The sequence below is a fragment of the Scyliorhinus canicula genome, chromosome 12, assembly GCF_902713615.1.
Source record: "Scyliorhinus canicula chromosome 12, sScyCan1.1, whole genome shotgun sequence".
Classification (NCBI taxonomy): domain Eukaryota; kingdom Metazoa; phylum Chordata; class Chondrichthyes; order Carcharhiniformes; family Scyliorhinidae; genus Scyliorhinus; species Scyliorhinus canicula.
This window is the reverse complement of record NC_052157.1, coordinates 32,991,307-33,005,214: the sequence shown is the minus strand read 5'-3', so window position 1 is coordinate 33,005,214 and position 13,908 is coordinate 32,991,307. Positions and strand designations below refer to the sequence as shown.

At 43.8% G+C, this 13,908-nt stretch overlaps 1 protein-coding gene across 6 annotated transcripts in view; it reads left to right on the top strand.

The window, feature by feature from the left end:
- LOC119974369 (protein unc-13 homolog C-like) overlaps positions 1-13,908 on the top strand; it is a 532,106-nt gene that overhangs the window by 67,968 nt on the left and 450,230 nt on the right. For all 6 annotated transcript variants that reach the window (XM_038813153.1, XM_038813157.1, XM_038813155.1 and 3 more), the window contains 2 exons: positions 8,202-8,224; positions 8,577-8,641. In XM_038813153.1, the coding sequence (XP_038669081.1) occupies positions 8,202-8,224; positions 8,577-8,641 (88 nt within the window). The remainder of the gene's footprint in view (positions 1-8,201; positions 8,225-8,576; positions 8,642-13,908) is intronic.

Here is a 13,908-nt window from a genome sequence, read left to right as displayed (position 1 = left end):
GCCTCTCTTCATAGCTGAAATGCCCCAGCCCAGCAACATCCTGATGAATCTCATTTGCATTCTTCCCAGTGCAATCACATCCTTCCTATAGTGTGGTGACCAGAACTGCACACAGTACTCTAGCTGTAAGACAGGCGACAAGAAACATGGCCATCGCAGGAGGTTTTAAGAGGCATCTCAAAGGAAGAGAAAGAGGTAAAGAGAGCAGAGATGTTTAGAGAGGAAATTCCATAGCTTAGGGCCTAGACAGCTGCTGCCAGTGGTGGAGTGATTAAAATCTGTATTCATTGGAGAAATGCATAGTTCTTGCAGGGGTGTAGAGCTGGAAGTGGTGATTGTGATAGCGGAGGGAGAGGCCAAGGAGGGATTTTTTTTAAAAGGCGGAAAATTAACCAGGAACTAATGTAGGTCAAGAGCATGGCAATGATGGGTTAAATGGGGCCGAGAGTGAGTCAAGGTAAGGGCAGGGGGGATTTGAATGACCTCATTTCACGAACAAAATGCCAGGTGGGCAATCCTCCCGGGGCATGAGTGGGTAGCCAGCTAAATGTCCATTAGTGCAGGGCAGGCAAGCACCAAAGTTGGAACCAAGTAGTGTGTGTGTGTGTGTGCGAACTGACCCTTCAAACATGAGCAGGGTTCAATGTAGGAGGCTACTGGTGAAAGCAATCCTGGAAAACCTCTGGCATTATCGGATTCCGGGACACCTATTCTCTGTGATAAGTTTTGTTTGAAATAAGTGTGGACTGTGGAATAATTTATTTTCAAGCATTCTGACACTGTAGAGTAATTTGTAGAAAGCCTCTGCCCACCACTCCCACTCATCCATGTGGCGAAGTTATTTGCTTTCTCGTGGTTTTTGAAATCCTTCAGCTGCCAAAGGTGTTTGCAAAGACTTTGTACTTTGACAGAATGAAGTAGAGCTTACTTTCAGCAATGTCGTTCTTTGAATCATGATAGTCGCGTTTTATGGCAGAGTTATTCTATTATCAAAAAATACCTGATATAATGTTTTAGATTAATAATTGCATGTACATGTCTGAAATTATGCACATCTTAATGATTAACTAATTCACTGCTTAGAGTGCATTTTCCAGTTAATCCTATTATTCAAAAAGTTTAGTTGTTTTGTCTTAAATTAAGGTTTAATTGAAATTACTTTTAATCGAGCTTGGGCAGTTTTGTGCTGTTTCAAAGACTCCTTCAGGATCCTGTACAAGGAAAGGTTGATTTCTCTCTGGAATTCAAGCCCAGGAACTCTCCTAAAGGAATAAATCGAACAAGACTTTTAATCTCGTTTGACTGATTGCTGAGAGGTAGAATGCTTGCCCCCCTGCGATTTACTTATGTCTATAAAATTCGCAAGACATGGGGCGCGATTCTCCGAGCCCCGCGCCGGGCCGGAGAATCGCCGCAACTGCGCCATGTCGCCCCGAGTTGCGGAGAATCGGCGCCATTTGCACTGGCACGTTTGACGCGCCGTGGGCCGCTGGAATCGGCGGGGCCGCCGATTCCCCGGCCCAGATGGGCTGAGAGGCCGCACGGATTCGACAGAGTCCCGCGGGCACCGCTCACCCCTGGTCGCCTGTGGGGCGGGGAAAAGCGCTCCTTCACCGGTGGACCGGCCTCTTTCCCCCCCTCCCCCGGGCCTACATTGTTGCACGGCCGGCCCCTGAACCCCAACGCCATGTTGAGTCGGGGCTGGCGTGCTGAAGAAGTCCCCCGGGCATGCGGGGGTTGGCACAGTCAAACAGCCCCTGCACGGGTTGGCATGGTGCCCATTTAGTGCCGGGAAGGGAGGCTGGAGCAGTGTGAACCGCTCCAGCGCCGGCGTCCCCATGCCTGTTTCGCGCCATCATGAAACGCGACGGCATTCATGACGACGCGAACACTTGGTCTCCATTTTGGAGAATCGCCCCGATGATCTTTATATGCGAATCAAATTAGCTCTTTTTCTTTTAAAAAACCCTTGAATTTTGAACATTCCTTTCAGATTTATTGGTAGTTTGACAAAGGGTGGAACAGCTGCACAGTGGTTAGCACTGTGCTTCACAGTGCCAGGGACGTGGGTTCGATTCCCGGCTTGGGTCACTGTCTGTGGGGAGTCTGCACATTCTCCCCGTGTCTGCGTGGGTTGCCTCCGGTTTCCTCCCACTGGTCCCAAAAAGCGTGCTTGTTAGATCAATTGGACATTCTGAATTCTCCCTTGGTGCACCCGAACAGGCGCCGGAGTGTGGAGACTAGGGGCTTTTCACAGTAACTTCATTGCAGTGTTAATGTAAGCCTACTTGTGACACTAATAAAGATTATATTATATGAATCCAGAATAGGTGCTGTCTGTTTTTTTCGCATTCTTTCATGGGATGTGGGCATTGGAGGCATTTTGTCACCCATCCTGATCACCCGAGAACTGAGTGGCTTGTTTGGCCAATTCAGCGGGCTGTTGAGTCAAGCACATTGCTTTAGGTTGGGATTCACAGGGAAGGACAGTAGATTTCCATGGCACAGCCAGATGTGCTCCAGATGGAATTGTTATGGTCACCATTACTGAGATTAGCTTTCAATTCCAATTTTCTTTTCTTAATTGAATGTTGTGCTGGGATTTGATTTAATCTTGTGTCCCCAGAGCCTCACAATTGCTAGTGCAGTGACTTTACCACTACACCATGGTTTTTCCATGATAATATCTTTGAGTTTTACTGAATGGAATATTAGAAATTACTGTTTGAACTTAAGCTACAAATGTGTTTTTAATTTAACCTGAATAATTTGACATTTTTTAAGGGAAAGCAATGTGCACTTAAAGTGAATTAAAATAGATCACAATAAACTCACAGGTGAATTGTTTTGGCATGCAACTTTATTTTTACAGCTGTCTTTCGTTTTTTTTAATTAATTTTTATTGAGAAATTTTGATTTTATACAACAATAACGCACCTTAGTAAAATACCGAAAATAACAATAATATTAACAATCATATACATTCGCCCCATCCCCATGAACAACCCAGCATTTTAACAACAACGCAAATTAACACACTATAAAGTTACAGAATAAACACTACAATAATGCACCCCCCCCCCCCCTTGTGTTGATCCTCTCAGGGCAAATTTGACCTTTTCCAATTTTATAAATCCCGCCATGTCACTGATCCAGGTCTCAACGCTTGGGGGCCTCGCATCCTTCCACTGTAGCAGAATCCTTCGACGGGCTACTAGGGACGCAAAGGCCAGGACCCCGGCCCCTACAGCTGTCTTTCTGATGCCAAATCTACAGCCCCATTTTTTGAACATGTTCTACTGTTGAGTTCTAAAAAGAAGCAGCATTTTCAAGGGGGTCTACCATGGGGGTGGCAGGGGGAATTCAGGTCGTAATTTTAACTTGTCCTTGTGAATGCGAGTGTTGCGGATCAGCCACCAGTTATAGAAATGGTGCAATCATAATTTCCACAATAGCTCCAAAACTCGAAAAATGCTTACATACTAGTCGGATTACAAAAGCATGGATAGATCTGTTTTGACTTTATTAAACCAGTACTTAGTTTCTCTTTTGCCCAAATCAAATATCCTGGATTGCATAGATTAGGAGTAATCTTTTGATGTGCCTGCACGTTGTGTATCTAAAAAGCAAATATTGCTTTGTTTTGCAGTGATTGTGTGAATGAATATTTTTGAGTTGTGGCTCCATAAACAGACTTGCGGAAATGTCATGTAAAGTTCCAGTACTCAGCTCAAAAGAACAGCAATAATATATTTAACAAAGAACTCACCAAACACTTCACAGGCGGCATATAATGACAGGCGAGAGGACACCAGGCCAAAGTAAGGGATATTAGGAGGGATAATCAAAAGCTTGGTGAAGATGGTGAGGATTATTTTGATAAAGTAACCCGAGATATGAGCTGATGTCCATATAGTTAATTGAAACTGTGGGCGCGATTCTCCCAAAGGGAGACAAAGTGCGGACGCCGGAGTGAAAACCGGACTGTTTCACTCTGGCATCGGAGGCTGCTCCCCGCCCCCTATTCTCCCACCCCCAGGGGGCTAGGAGTGGTGGCGCCCGCGTCAGAGCGGTGCCGCCTGAATGACGCGACCGGCGGCGCCTAAATGACGTCACCCGTGCATGCGCAGATTGCCATCCTCCCCTCCGCCGCCCTGCAAGGCATGGAGGATTGATCTTGTGGGGAGGCGGAGGGAAAAGAGCGCGTCTTTCAGAGACGCCGGCCCGATGATCGGTGGGCACCGATCGCGGGTCAGACCCCTCCTGAGTACCCCCCTGGTGCTCGATCCTCCCCCTACGGCCCCACATGCAGCGGTCGCGCGCTGTTCACGCCGGCAGCGACCAGGTGTGGTTGGCGCCGGCGTGAACCGGTCGGATTAGGCAGGCTGCTCGGCCCATCCAGGTCGGAGAATCGAGCGGCGATTCTCTGAGCGGCTTGTCGCAAAACGCGATACGCGTTTTGGGGGGGGGAGAATCACGTGCAGGTGCCAGAACGGCGTGGCGTGAATCGCCCGGCACTCCCGTGATTCTCCCACCCGGCTTGGGGGTCGGAGAATTGGCCCTGTATGTGTGGCAAGTCTGTACATTTGTTTTCTTAAAATAACAACACGCTTGGAGAGAATTAATGGAAGAAATGTAAGTCTCCATTAGAGCTAAAACTTTTCAAATACGTTCATATGTGACAACTCTCGCTTGACAGATTTTCGCTTCTATAAATTCCAGTACATGAGGTACTTAAGTTCCCATTTAGTATACTTAACAGAGGAGTCAGCCAAATTGCAAAAATAAATCTTCCCTACTTCTCACTCATTCCTTCAGTTCAAGTGGCCAATTTCAAAATTTCTCTGAATTTTGGGCCGCTCACTGTTCTGTTGTAACACGATGCTTTAAATAACCACATTCAGATTTGACATTTTACAATTGGGGGAAGTAAATTGGAGTTTATCCCATAGGTCAACATCAAACATTCTCCACAAAGCACAACTGTAGCACTAACTGACCTATATAACGCCATACAGTAGTAGCAAGGAAAGCTTATTTTTCTGCTTCAGCCTCACTGGGGCTACATTGAGTCTGTTCTGTGCTAAATGGCGGGAGGAATACAGATAAGGAGATGGAGGAAGTGTCCAGTTAGTTTTACGATGAAAAAAATCGGCGAGGCCCAGCACCAATCCTCCGACCGGTGAGGGGCTAGCAACCGCGCCACGTAAAATGCACGACCTTCCCGATATAAATGCCTGGAGAAATTCCGGGCCCGTGGTTATTCATGCGCACAGCGGCAACCTGCAGCGGTGGCGCCATACAACATGGTCCCAGCTGCGCGCAGACCCGACCTGTCAGGTAGTGCTCCTCCGGAAACCCCCTCACCTTCCCGGGCCACCCCTATGCAGTACGACACCCCACCCCGACTGTGGGGCTGGACACAGTCCACAGCTACCATGCCGGGTTCACGAAAACTGAGAGCACATGTGTCCCGCGCCATCAGGAACTCGGCCCATTGGGGGAAGAGCATCAGGGGAGGGCTTTCAGGTAACATCCTGAGGCCATCCCAACAGCATGCGGTGTACTCCTCGATGCCGTTTTGGAGGAGACGGAGCATCCAAAAACAGGCACCGCCCTCAATTTGGCCGGAAACAGGAATTCTCCACCCGATCGCTGGTTACGATATCGGCATCAGGCAATGGAGAATCCTGCCCAAGATTTATAAGCCAATATTAACAAACTCTGTTATATGTCTCAGACTACCAAATGAACACATTTTCAGAAACACCCGTGGAAGTTGTTTTCCCCCATGGGATAATTGAATAAGGATGAATATTTTGGCCAATTTAGCTCCAGTCTTGACAGGTGACATTTTCTGCAATGTTAAATTCACCAATTCATGGAATTGCAATCACATTTTGAGTTGTTGCAACAGCTGTCATTTAGACTATCATTGGATTTTCATTTAGATGTCTGGTTGGGAAAGAAGATGTTTTCACTTTCTAAATGGTGAAGAGCTTGAGAAGAGTCGAGATCCGAAGAGACTTGGGGGCAGACAAGATGAAATTTATTGCAGAAAAGTATGAGGTGATGTGTATTAGTGTACAGGGTCATAGGGACCTGGGGGTGCATTTGCATCGATCTGTTAAGATGGCAAAACATATTGAGGGCGGGCAAAGCACATTGAAACTTGGGCTTCGTAAATACAGGCACTGGCTACAAAAGATGGAAAGGTAAGCTGAACAATGATAATGCTCTTGTTCAGCCACGACTAGAGGATTCCATCCAGTTCTGAGCACCACTCCTTTGGAAGGATTGAGAATTTGCAAAGGAGATTCAAGTGAATGGTTCCCGGGGTGGGGATATTAGCTACAAGGTTAGGCTGGAGTAGTTCTCCTCAGTGGAAAGGAGTTTTTGGGTAGCTTGGATAGAGCTGCCTAAGATAATGACAGGTTTGGAGAGGGTAGAGAAGGAAAAACTATACCACTAGCTGATATCACAAGGACTAGGGCCTACAGATTTAAGGTTTTGTGCAAAAGATGCAGAAGGAATGTGAGGGAAAACCTATTTACGCAGTGAATGGTAATGGCTGGGAACTTACTGCTCCACACGGTTTATGGAAACAAAGACACTCATTGTTTTCAAAAAGAAATTGAGTGGGCACTTGAGGGTTACAGGGTTAGAGCGGGTGAATGGGACTGATTGGATTGCTCCACAGTGAGCTGGTATGGGCTCAATGGGCCGAATGATGTCCATGAATAAATGGCTTCATTACTTTACAGGTGGATGCCCTCCCCCTGAGGCAAGTTTGACAGAGGGGTATTTAATTAGCTGGGAGAGTGGCAGGTGGGAACCCTGCCATCTTCCCGCCTTTATCTCAGTTTAGTCTGTGGTGAGAAGGTCCTTTGGTGACCCTCCCCTCCACACTGCCAATTGAGGCCCTTCACTGGGCAATTAATGTCACATATACGCAAAGTATTTGTTGCTGGGATGTGGGTAAAGCAAAACTGCATTATAGCTCATTTCTAGCAGAGGGTTTTCTCCTTTAACTGATGCACCCCTGTGCTGCTGGTTCTTCCACCATGATGCCAAATAGGGAATACCTGTTGTGAAAAGGATGGTTATTGGGCCCAGTATGCATTGCCATTCAGTGTTGTCATCTAACCTATTTATTATATTGGCAGCTGCACAATGTAGGAGAAAACCTAAGTGCTTATGCATCAAGGTCCTAATTCCCAATTATAACACCAGTTGTATAACCAGTGATGGTAGCTTGTCAGTAATTATCTTCTTGTCACAGTTATTGTCTGTCAATGTTCTGTTTTCTTGAAACTCTCATTAATTACATTAAAGAAATGGTAAGTTACGTATATCAACCTTTGACAAAATTACAATTAATATTTCTAACAGGCATCGGTGCTAACAGCCTGATTTACAAGAACATAAATCATGAAATGAGAAGAGTGCATCAACCTCACCCCTCCTTGTATAATCTAAACTCTTGTGGACTCCAGCACATCATTATAGCAAAAGCCTCCAGATGTTCTGGATAAGCACATTCTGCAGCTTAATCTTTTGAGCCTGTCACCATCAGTGCGATCAACTGGTAGAGTGTAAAAGCATAGCATCCAAATAGTTTTAATTAACAGTTTCTGGAGCTGCTTGCAGCTCCTAATAAAAAGTAAGCGAGCATTCAATCAGTAAATAAGATCAATCAAGGTTGTGGGTCAAGGTGACAAATATCGCAAGAGTATTTATTGCAGAGGAGTTTTTAATATAGTAGAAAGCAATGCGCTGTAGAGGCAGTTGAATTTGGAACTGTACTTTACTTAAATGGCCTGGTACATACAAGGTGTGTTTTAACTGGAAAAGGTAAAAATTTAAATAATTAGCTTTTGCTTCTTTCACAATTGGGTAGCGTAATAATTGAATTAATATTTATATTACGGTTTTGTGCTTAAAATCATACGATAGACCAGTAGCAACTATTTGCTGTGTTGGAATTCGTAGTTTTAATTTAATTTTTCACCAACTTTATAATTGTTTTCCATTGGTTTAAGTTTGCATGATTAAGTTTCCATTTAAGTAGCTAATAGCCCTTGGGTTCATGACTGCATCTAATTGCAGTATAATATATGAGTGGACAAGCAAATTATATAACTTTAGAATATTGCATATATCTAACATATTATGTCCTCCTCTCCTTGGTTCTTTTTCAGATAACAGTTCTGTGGATCAACAGGTTCTAAATTGCTGTGTTTCATCTCCCATAAAATATCATTTGAATTTTGTTACATTTTTATGTAGTTTTCATAGTAAAGATGTTCATTTCACATCCTATTTGTGTCGCATGGAACCCACCTTTACAAATACATGATATAATTTCTCTTATTTGTCACATGTTCAATATACGATGCATTTGTAAACAGGACATTTATTGATAAGAATAAACTTCCACAAACATGCTTTTTCATAATGTACTTCATATTGTAAGTGCAAACAGAAAAAAAGATTTAGAATTTTTCATTGAAACGGCACACGCATTGTTTGAGACTTGGTAATGCTGACAGTTCTTTCTTTATTCTTTGGTAAAGGCTCAGCTATCAAGTGGAAATGTTTTCGATGCATCTACCCTTTCAAGCTTCAAGACCCCCGGAGGGTGAGTCAAATTTCTATTCTATGTGTTTCTAAAATTGAACTCCTATCAGCAATATATTTTTGGTGAACAACAATTAAACAACTAAACAAAAAAATTTTTATACCTATTTTCAAGTCATTTTTTAGCACAACGTTTACAAGCAAACCAAACTACATTTGACGTTATTGATTACCAGGGCGAAATGACCAAATCTGCTGGTTGAATGATTGATTATGGAGATGTTTCACAGGAACGAAGGAGTAGCATTTGTTTGCAAGATTTAATTCTTTACTTGCACAAAATGTAATTTAATATTTTGCAAATTCCTATTTTGAAATGACTATTTTGAAATAATTGGTTTATCACAGCACAACACCAAAATCACGCTTGTGCAATAAAACAGAAAATGCTGCAAATGTAGCATGCATGCAAACAGCAACTAGAAAGGAAGAAAAAGAGGGGATAATTTAATTTAATGGTCGTGGTTGGGGCCCATCCACTGGTTGTAATCCCATCGCGGCTATTTTCAGGAGGCTTGATGGGATTTAATCTCAGTCAGGCACCTACTTTTCCTCTGTGGAGCTTCCCAGCACCTGGAAGGGGAATTTGTCCTGGGAAGCCTCTGATGTCGGGTGAATTTCCTTCCTCTGCTGGCTGCTGGCCAATCAGAGGCTGGCAGTTCTCCAGTACAGGCAATGCCAGTGGGAGTGGTGGCCATTGCAGGAACTAGAATGTGGCCTACACGGGAATGTGGCCTACATTGGAGTGTGGCAACAGGGATTGACATGGGAGCCCCAGAAAGCAGGACATGTTTATAACACTGGCTCCGCTTCATCCATCTGATGTGGTTAACTTTTCATTTTTCACCAATTTTGGTTGTTAAATATAGGCTGCTCCGGGATTTACAATAGTTGTCCAGTGCCATTACTCATGGCAAAATTGTTTACTTTTATAAGGACAGGAGTGTTAAGCTGCGTAACAATGCATTCGCATTCTGTTACCATGGATCTGTATTCCTTTACGATAACATTATCTGATAGATAAGTAAATAGTGTCCAGGTCATCCTGAATTTAATTGTCATTTGACCAGGGAATTATGCTAATTGAAATGAGCTTCAAGCTACGGTTGCGAAGCGGATATCATTTTAAAGCTGTGCGAACTTGAAACAAAATGTTGCAATTAGAACACAAATTATTCAGTGATTGGTCAGGAACTTTGAAAATTGGAATATGCATGTTAGTTGTTGGCTTCAGCTCAAAATTACACAGCATTTTAGGCTGCTTTGCCAAGTTTGATCATCTCTGAATATATAGATAGCGGCATATCTGAATTCTTACTTTCTCCATTGCATATGTATGAACTTTACATGTAATTTGTAGAGTTACAATTGAAAGTGTTGATGCCAAAAGAGGTTAATAAGCAAAGCTGCAAACCCATGATAATTTCCATCAGGCTGGGGCTTGACTCTGTTCAATCGTTCTCTCTCTCAGAGTTTTGAAAGTAGACTTTCAGAGTTCAAGACTCCATTAAGGTGCTTAATTGACTGCAGTAGTTTTCTGTTCATCAAAATCAGTGGATGAAATATCGATGGCATTAGCCATGCTATTCTGACACCTTGTTGTATAAGTAAGAGGAGTAAAAATCTGTTTCCCGATATTTCTGTAAAATGTACTTTTTTATTTCCAGTTCTTATTGTGGATGAGGTGTTGAAAGTGAAAGCTTGAGAATTGAGGTATACATAGAGCCGGGGCCTTGTTGAGGTTAGAAGTGAACCCTGTGTAATGATACGTAGACAGACATGTAACTAAAAAGTTAATCACAACACTTAGCTGTGACACTAACACCAAAGGGCACCACTAAACCACACTATATAACAAAGCTCCCAAAGGCTCTTGGTGCCTTTCCACGCATGAGTAGCTAGATAGCAGTCGTGTAGCAGAGTCACGCCACGGCCTAGCCACCACGTGTAATTCACATGCTGTTTATATGGTTTTTTCTCATTACTTTATTTCTAGAGTTAGTTCAGTAGAGTGTCGAACTCATATATTAGTTTTATCGTTACTTAATAAATTAGTTTGTTTTACATCGAAGATTCGTGTATTCTTCAGCATCATCAGCAACCAGCAACGACCGATATTACTTTAATCAAGTAATACAACATGCTACCCAGGAGTAGCATTACAATATAACACCTTGGTGGAGAAACAATTATGACATTGTGGAAGTCGTGATGTGCTAAGTGAAGCCATCAGATCAGACACAACAGAAATGGGGCAACTAAAAATGATGAGAAGTAATATATCCAAGTGGTTTTAGAGGAGATTGTAGTCCTGTATGAGACACATGTGCAAGGCCTTCTAAAAGATATGAAGATGGCCGGCCATCCAACTACTGGTTCCACAAGCTTCACCGCAGTCTAGCAATAGTAATAATCTTTATTGTCACAAGTAGGCTTACATTAACACTGCAATGAAGTTACTGTGAAAAGCCCCTAGTTGGCACATTCCGGCATCTGTTTGGTTACACAGTGGGAGAATTCAGAATGTTCAAATTCCGAACAGCATGTTTTTTGGGACTTGTGGGAGGAAACCGGAGCACCCGGAGGAAACCCATGCAGACACAGGGAGAAGGTGCAGACGCCACACTGATAGTGACCCAAGCAGGAATCGCACCTGGGACCCTGGAGCTGTGAAGCAACAGTGCTACCCACTGTGGTACCGTGCTGCCTAAACTCTGCTACTGTATACCATCCTGCACCAGTTCCTGCTTATCCATCCCCCCTTTTCTCTCAGTCATCCGTCTCAACTTTAAAATTCTCATTTGCATGCCCAAGGGCCTCACAAATTCTGTAACCTCCCCTGTAAGGACCCCACTGCCTCATGCCCAGTCCCAAAGTCTGAGCTCCTCCATTTCTGGTTTCTTGTACAGCTTCCAGTACCTTCTCACTTTGGTCACCGTGCCCTCACTTATCTAGCCTTGTACTCTGGAATTCCCTCACCGAATATCTCCATAGTGTCATGTTTTGAACTATCTACTCCATGAGCAAATCCATACCAGGTTTTTTGAGATGGTCAGTGGTTTGAATTTTTAGTCGTTCGCTCGGTGACTTTCCCAATTATTGTGTTGTTCCAACAACTATTTTAAATGTGCAGATAATTGAACATATTCCTTTGCGTGCATTATGTCTGAATTTCTTCTGTGCACTCTGTGTAGGTGATCATTTATATCCAAACATTAAAATATAAATCTGACCCTTTGCTCTCAAAGAAGCCTTTCATGAGGAGACTGATCTGGCATTGAAGTCGCCATCCAGTCCAATATTGGTAATACTGGTCGTTTATTAACATTGCATCTTAATTGAAGACCTTAATTTAGTTACACTGATCAATAGTTTCCCTAATTTTCGACACAAGAAGAAGGCTGTGCTTTTCATAGGTCTGTATCTCACCAACATATTTATTACACCAGCCAGTGTTAGAGACCCAATACCCCCAAGGTTGAATCCAGTGAATCTCCTCTAGTTTTCTGCACATAGCATCAATTTTTGTTTGTTTGTTTTCATGATTGTTGCAGATAATTCAATGTTTTGTCTCAATACGGTCCGACATTTTCCTCGAGGGCGGCGGGGTATCATACCACAAAAACCTCCTTTAGGAGGGAGGGCTTCGGGTATTTGGATAATTGGAGCGCATTCTGGGGAAGGTGGGACCTGTACAAGCAGGACGGGTTGCATCTGAACCAGAGGGGCACCAATATCCTGGGGGGGAGGTTTTCTAGTACTCTTCGGGAGGGTTTAAACTAATTTGGCAGGGGAATGGGAACCGGATTTGTAGTCCAGCAACTAAGGAAGCCGATATTCAGGACGCCAAAGCGTGTAGTGACGCAGTGGGGAAGGTAACACTGACAAAGGAGAGTACTTGCAGGCAAGGAGATGGGTTGAAGTGTGTATACTTTAATGCAAGAAGCATCAGGAATAAGATGGGTGAACTTAAGGCATGGATCGGTACTTGGGACTATGATGTGGTGGCCATCACGGAAACTTGGATAGAAGAGTGGCAGAAATGGTTGTTGGAGGTCCCTGGTTATAGATGTTTCAACAAGATTAGGGAGGATGGTAAAAGAGGTGGGGGGGGGGGGTGGCATTGTTCATTAGAGATAGTATAACAGCTGCAGAAAGGCAGTTCGTGGGGGATCTGCCTACTGAGGTAATATGGGTTGAAGTCAGAAATAGGAAAGGAGCAGTCACCTTGTTGGGAGTTTTCTATAGGCCCCCCAATAGCAGCAGAGATGTGGAGGAACAGATTGGGAAACAGATTTTGGAAAGGTGCAGAAGTCACAGGGTAGTAGTCATGGGTGACTTCAACTTCCCAAACATTGAGTGGAAACTCTTTAGATCAAATAGTTTGTATGGGGTAGTGTTTGTGCAGTGTGTCCAGGAAGCTTTTCTAACATAGTATGGAGATTGTCCGACCAGAGGGGAGGCCATATTGGATTTAGTACTTGGTAATAAACCAGGGCAGGTGATAGATTTGTTAGTGGGGGAGCATTTTGGAGGTAGTGACCACAATTCTGTGACTTTCACTTTAGTTATGGAGAGGGATAGGTGCGTGCAACAGGGCAAGGTTTATAATTGGGGGAAGGGTAAATACAATGCTGTCAGACAAGAATTGAAGTGCAGAAGTTGGGAACAAAGGCTGTCAGGGAAGGACACAAGTGAAATGTGGAACTTGTTCAAGGAACAGGTACTGCATGTCTTTGATATGTATGTCCCTGTTAGGCAGGGAAGAGATGGTCGAGTGAGGGAACCATGGTTGACAAGAGAGGTTGAATGTCTTGTTAAGAGGAAGAAGGAGACTTATGTAAGGCTGAAGAAACAAGGTTCAGACAGGGCGCTGGAGGGATACAAGATAGCCAGGAGGGAACTGAAGAAAGGGATTAGGAGAGCTAAGAGAGGGCATGAAAAATCTTTGGCAGGTAGGATCAAGGAAAACCCCAGGGCCTTTTACACATATGTGAGAAATATGAGAATGACTAGAGCAAGGATAGGTCCGATCAAGGACAGTAGCGGGAGATTGTGTATTGAGTCTGAAGAGATAGGAGAGGTCTTGAACAAGTATTTTTCTTCAGTATTTACAAACGAGAGGGGCCATATTGTTGGAGAGGACAGTGTGAAACAGACTGATAAGCTCGAGGAGATACTTGTCAGGAAGGAAGATGTGTTGCACGTTTTGAAAAACTTGAGGATAGACAAGTCCCCCGGGCCTGACGGGATATATCCAAGGATTCT